Raw genomic sequence first — 6,411 nt, 5'->3', positions numbered from 1 at the left:
GGCTCCTCCCGCCCCCCTTCCCCCCCCCCGCACCCCATGCATCACGAGGGGATCGCAAAGGCGGCCCGGAGGCCCGGGCGCACCCGGCCCGGAGCTGCTTCTGATGACCGCGGGGTGGGGGGAGGGGGGGGACACGCTGGGAGCCGCCGGCCGCGCCTGAGACCGAGTGACTGACCCTGGAACCCGCTTAGGGGAACTTTCAGGGTAGGCGTGTTGCTTTCAATGGGGGGCGTCCCGGTGAGTAAGGCGTGGGGACCGTGTGTCTCCACCCCCACCGGAAGCCCTTCACACCTTCCCACCGCCCACGGATCGCGCGAATCCTGGGCCCGTCTGCAGCTGGGACCATTTGAACTTTAGAGGCCCCCCCGGCAAACCCACAGAGACACCAAGTGACAGATGTTCCGTGTAACCCACCCCGAAAAATGCTCCAACACCATTTTCTCTACGGAAACATCATTTTGAAGGTAATTGCGTGCTGGGCTTGCTGAGACAGACGGACGAGGAACTCGGGCTTTTTTTTTTTTTTTTAAATCATTAACTTATACAGCCTCATAATCCCCTTAAAATGATCTTTAAATGGATGGAGAACCGGGTGGCGTGCCAGTCGAAATCAACAGGATCAGGCCGACAGGACTCCGACAGGGCAGCCGAAGAAAGAAACCACAAAACTTTCACCATATTTAGCAGTTTTACTACATCAGGGAACATAAATGATCACGGGAGAAGACACTGCCTTAATCAACTCGGCGAGTGTGTAAAGTAATACCATACAACGCTCATTACGAACCAGCCCCGAGCCTGGCTGTTGGGATAATGAGGCTGGCACGGATGTTAACATACGGTGTCCTTGGAAAAAGCTAGGAATGCGTCAGTATCACAGAGCCGCAATGTCCAAGAATCACAAGTAATAATTTGAGAATCCCAAAGATGTTTGTTTACATTGGCTATTATTGTAAAATAGTCAAAGTATAACATCATGAACCAAAATAGTGTCAAAACAAAATCTGTTCCACTGTGGCACGTATGTGACAGAAACACAGGCACACAAAGTACATCAAAAGGCTCCAACCGTGGGGGACTCGGTATTAAATCATTTCCAGACTTAATATCCGAGGGGAGGTTGTTCATGGAACACTGTCAGCCTCCTAGGCAGCTTTTGCAGGACCAGGCCCTCGGCAGGCAGATTCCTTGGGGGTCAGGAAACCGTCCCTGTCGATGCTCCAGAATGAAGTGGTTTGGTTTTCTGAAAGTGACATCCACCTCAGCACCCCAGCCGCCTCCCTGAAGAGAAACCCTAGGGCAGGCACAGGGCCCCCGGCTGGTGTCCGAGGCTGGCTGGTCCACTAGCTGAGAAATTAATCATTAATTGAAGGGAATCATGCAGTGTCCCCGTTATTAAACTTTGCTTTGTCTTCTGTTCTGCCCCCTTTTTCTTAAATGCAAAGAAGATGAAGATTGAGGGAAAAAGTAAACAACATACTACAAATATGACGTTTTTCTCAGGTTTTCGAATTTCTTGTCTTGTAGGGGAGTATGATTTTCAAAACACAACTAGTTTACTGTAGTCCTCAGTTAAGCTGGAATTAAATACTGAAAAGTATTTAAATAAGCTGCAAACTTTAGACTGCAGAAATAACTTCTTAAAGATTTACAGAAGAGAAGGGTGGGGGGACCCTGGGGCTGCCTCCAGTACTTGGGCTGAAAAGATTTCAAACCTCATACATAACAATTTTTTAGTGTGAAGACGTTGGTCAACAGCTAGGACCACCTACCTTTCGAGAAACTTTAAAAGTACTGTAAGTGCTGGAATGTGGCACGAGAAATCAGGATTTGTGCATAATTAATCACATCACTTTGCCACCCACACCGCAAGGCACAGACCTGCAGCCTCTCAAGGGCACTGTATGTAAATACAGCTTCACTATGCAAATGCTCCTAATGATTTCCGATTAATAGGATCATTATAATGACCCTGCCGGTTCTAGAAAAGCAACCCTGAACGTGTCCTGCCTCTCGGAGCTCCTTAGCGATCAGCACGGTTTCCCATAAGCACTCATTTTACTGAGTTTACAATAATGCCTCCCGTGTCGCTCCCCGAGCTGCAGGATCCCACACTAAACCGTCGCTGAGGGCGCGCGTGGGTGCTTTTTGTTTTGTTTTGCTTTGTTTTGTTTTGACATAGCTTAGCCTTATCATAAGAGATCGAACTCTACACACGTCTCTCGTCAATGGCAAACTTCTCTGCGTTTTCACTTTCTTCAGCAGTGCTTTCTATCCGATGACATTCCGTGGGTCGCAGTGAACGGTGACTTTCTCCTGTGCAGAACTTGCCTGCGTCGCTGTGGTTTGAGAGCTGCTGAAACCTCCAGGGTGTGGAAGGCTCAGTCAGGGGGACACGCTAGGGCGAGGGCACAGCCTCACCACGGGAATTGGAGTAAAGATGCACATTTGGATTCCTGGGGTCCCCCCTCCCCCCGGCCGCCTCCGTCCGCCCCCGTCCGCCCCTCCTCCCCGGCCCTCCGCTCGGCTCCGGCCCCGCGCTTACTGTACTCTATTTACCACCCCAGCTGGGCTCGCGCCCGCCCCGCCCACGCCGCGGGGATTGGCTGCGAACGCGGAAGGACCGAGCGCTCGCCCCGCGCCCGCACCCGCCAATCGGGGCGCCCGCGCGGCCTGATGGACGCGCCGCCTTCCACCAATGGGGACGCAGGGAACCCGGATCGTGTGCCCCCGGCGAGTGCCGATAAAAGCCGCCCCGCCAGGCTCCCGGCTTCATTCTGAGCCGAGCCTGGTGCCGATCGCTGGAAGCTCCGCAGGCGGCGGCGGCCTGAGCTCCTGGGCAGCCCGCTCCCTCCCGGTCTCTCCTTCCCCGCGCGGCCAGCATGAAAGCCTTCAGTCCCGTGAGATCCGTTAGGAAAAACAGCCTTTCGGACCACAGCCTGGGCATCTCCCGGAGCAAAACCCCGGTGGACGACCCGATGAGCCTGCTGTACAACATGAACGACTGCTACTCCAAGCTCAAGGAGCTGGTGCCGAGCATCCCCCAGAACAAGAAGGTGAGCAAGATGGAAATCCTGCAGCACGTCATCGACTACATCTTGGACCTGCAGATCGCCCTGGACTCGCACCCCACGATTGTCAGCCTGCACCACCAGCGACCTGGGCAGAGCCAGGCGTCCAGGACGCCGCTGACCACCCTCAACACGGACATCAGCATCCTGTCCTTGCAGGTAAGAGCTGCTCCCCGTGCCCCCGCCCGCTGCCGCGCACCCCAGTCATCGCCCCGGCTGCCACTCGCAGACCCATTGTCGAGAGAGCCGCGGTCCGTGACTTACCGATGAGCTAATTAACTTAAAAAAAAAAAAAAACAAATCTTCTATAGATCGAGTCGTGCGTGAAATCGCTGATAAGTTCTGACACGTTAATGCATCTGTCTTTGATTCGGAAATGTAGCATAAACATGCTTAATGAAACTTGCTGTTCTATGGACTACTTTAAAAGGGGGGGGGGGGCTGCTTTCTCCTTAAGATTGTCTAACGTCGCCTTTCCCCGATCTCGCAGGCGTCTGAGTTCCCGTCTGAGTTAATGTCAAATGACAGCAAAGCGCTCTGTGGCTGAATAAACGGTGAGTGTTCGCTTGTGCCTCCCGCCCGGACACCGCCTCTTGGAGTGTGTGTGCGTGCGCGGTTTTTTTTCCCTCCTGTGTGTGTGTGTGTGTGTGTATCTGCAAAATTGGGGATTTAGTCATTGAATGTGTGCTTCAGTTGTATTGCACGTAGTACCTCGCCTGCGCCTACGAGCTGTGAAGGGGCTTCTAGCTCTGATTACTCAAGATCACAGAACATTTTCCTCTAAAAAAAAAATACCCGTAACTTAACTGTGAAGGCGGCCGAGGGAACCGCGTATTGGCTCCCGCCGCCCGTGTAGCGCCCAGCTGTCCTGGCCCGGTGCTGGCGTGCTACGAGGTACTACCCTCCACGTAACTAACCTTATCGCCACAAATTCCGTGGAGATCCTCCTTTCCCTATAAAACTTCAGCCCTCGGAGGGAGACTCGGCCAGCTTCCCGGTGCCTGAGACCCTGTGATGTGGGATTCCGACTTCCCTATCTGTTAACTGAAGGGCTGTTTTCAATCAAATAATTGTTGCTAGAAGCGGCCTGGCGCCCGCAGCACTGCAGCTGGAGGCCCCGCTAGGAGATCGCGTCGGGAAGTTGTTTTTCCCTGGAGTCTCTGCGATTTTAATGTTTCGTTTTCGCTGCCGAGGCCGAAAGTGTGTGTGTTGCATCTGGACGCCAGGGTTTGCCCAATCTTTGAGTGTTTGGTGGTTAAATGTTCAAACTGCGGCTTCCTCCTGGCGCCAGTCTGCCCGCCTCTGCCCTTAGGATCCCTTCTCCTAAAACATGCCTCTCCCCCAATCTTTTGCAGGTGGTCATGACTTTTCTTTTCTTTGCACAACAACAACATCAACAACAAATCCGCAGGATCTTTTAAGGCGCCGAACTTATTTTTCAACCATTTCACAAGGAGAACAACAAAGTTGAATGGACCTTTAAAAAAAAAAAAAAAAAAAAGGAAGGAAAACTAAGAACGATCATCTTCCCCAGGGTGTTCTCTGACCTGGACTGTGATATTAGTTATTTATGAAAAAGACTTTCAAATGCCCTTTCTGCAGTTGGAAGGTTTTCTTTATATACTATTCCCACCATGGGGAGCGAAAACGTTTAAAATCACAAGGAATTTCCCAATTTAAGCAGACTTTGCCTTTTTTCAAAGGTGGAGCGTGAATACCAGAAGGATCCAGTATTCAGTTACTTAAATGAAGTCTTTTGGTCAGAAATTACCTTTTTGACGCAAGCCTACTGAATGCTGTGTATATATTTATATATAAATATATATATATATATATTGAGTGAAACCTTGTGAACTCTTTAATTAGAGTTTTCTTGTATAGTGGCAGAGATGTACATTTCTGCACACAGTGTAATGATGTCCTTATTCATGCTAAACTTTTTATAAAAGTTTAGTTGTAAACTTAACCCTTTTATACAAAATAAATCGTGTGTTTATTGAATGGTGATTGCCTGCTTTATTTCAGAGGACCAGTGCTTCGATTTTTATTATGCTATGTTATAACTGAACCCAAATAAATACAAGTTCAAATTTATGTAGACTGTATAAGATTATAATAAACATGTCTGAAGTCAATACCTGAATTCTGAATGGTTTTTAAGATTTCTCTCTTTCTCTCTCTCCCCCTGTCCCTCTCCACTTAATTTAACCATCACTTCTACCACCCCCTAAGCCTTGGGGGACATGTACGCAGAGAAAACTCCTGGTCAGATGTGCGCTTGGCGCCAGCACTTTGGGGCAAAGCACTAGGGTGTTTTAAGAGAGCCGAGCAGGCCGGGAAGGCTACAAACAAGTTTGCTTAGTTCTGTGAGGAAGTGTTAGTTGTGGGCCTTGGGGCTGAGTTTCAAACCAAGGAGCTGCGGTGGCAGTGACTAGGAGTCAGACCATTCAACATGAAGGAGCAGTGTGGAAGGACCTCTGGCCTGAGTAGGTGTTAGAACGCTTGGAGTATATGTGACTGCTTGTTAATCAGAAGGAAAAAGTTCACCGGAGTTAGGTAAGTGACTTAAAAGATTTAGAGGAAGGGCAAAAAGCCCCCTGGGTGGTAACTGCCGGCTCCCAGCGGCGGTTCGCCCCTGGGAATTGGAGCTGCGGTCTGCAGTATGGCCCCAGGCGCTCCCGGCCTCCCCCAGCTTCCCCCCTCCCCCAGCTTGCCCCCTCCCTCCTCCACCTGTAGCTCGCCCAGCCTCCTGGAGACCGGGCTTGGGCGGAGCCCACTTTCCAAGACAGGTGGCCGTTAAATCGCCCTTCACCCTTGACTGCACCCCTGCACTGCCCTGGGAAGGAAGAGCCCGGGGCGGGGAGGGGGGCGGAAAGAAAGGCCTTTTAAGTTACAGAAAAAGTGCCAGCGCGCTGTTTCCACTGTAGCCCTCACCGGGCAGCTTGTGGATCCTGCTGTAGAACAGGTAGTGGACGCGGATACGTGTTTAAAATCCACAAGCATGCAAAAATTCCCGCCCTGGAAGACACTTGATTAGGTGTGTGAGGGTGGGGTGGGAGGTTCTGGAAGGCTGGTCCGAGGTGGACGGGAACTGGAGAAGGAAGGTGGGGAGGACGGGCGGGTGGGGACGGGTGTCTCACCTGGGGCCACTTTCTCAGGCCCAGCCCAGCAGGTGTTTGGGTGGCGCCACCTTGTCTGCGCAGGCGGCGGCAGCGTTTCCGGCCCTGACCTGGAATCCGCCACGGGCGGCGCGGGGCCAGGTGCGGAGGGGCGGCCGACCTCGCCCGGCTCCCGCGTCCTCGGCGGCGGTCGCGCCCGAGACCCCGCTTCCTCCCGGGCG

The 6,411-nt window shown here is 52.1% G+C and overlaps 1 protein-coding gene across 1 annotated transcript; it reads left to right on the top strand.

Annotated features, from left to right (window-relative positions):
- The first annotated feature begins 2,763 nt into the window (after positions 1 to 2,763).
- Positions 2,764 to 5,206, top strand: ID2 (inhibitor of DNA binding 2). Its single transcript, XM_029936367.1, has 3 exons — positions 2,764 to 3,230; positions 3,562 to 3,625; positions 4,427 to 5,206. The coding sequence occupies exons 1-2, from the start codon at positions 2,883 to 2,885 to the stop codon at positions 3,616 to 3,618; spliced, it is 405 nt and encodes a 134-aa protein (XP_029792227.1). The 5' UTR covers positions 2,764 to 2,882; the 3' UTR covers positions 3,619 to 3,625; positions 4,427 to 5,206.
- Positions 5,207 to 6,411: the final 1,205 nt, after the last annotated feature.

This window comes from Suricata suricatta, chromosome 4 (assembly GCF_006229205.1).
Source record: "Suricata suricatta isolate VVHF042 chromosome 4, meerkat_22Aug2017_6uvM2_HiC, whole genome shotgun sequence".
In the NCBI taxonomy this organism is placed as follows: domain Eukaryota; kingdom Metazoa; phylum Chordata; class Mammalia; order Carnivora; family Herpestidae; genus Suricata; species Suricata suricatta.
This window is presented reverse-complemented; position numbering and strand designations above follow the sequence as displayed.

What these genes read in the sequence shown, in the direction of transcription:
- ID2 (XM_029936367.1), top strand. Translation starts at nt 2,883, where the DNA reads ATGAAAGCCTTCAGTCCCGTGAGATCCGTTAGGAAAAACAGCCTTTCG. An exon ending in TCAGCATCCTGTCCTTGCAG is followed by an intron (nt 3,231 to 3,561) that starts GTAAGAGCTGCT and finishes CCGATCTCGCAG; the next exon opens with GCGTCTGAGTTCCCGTCTGA.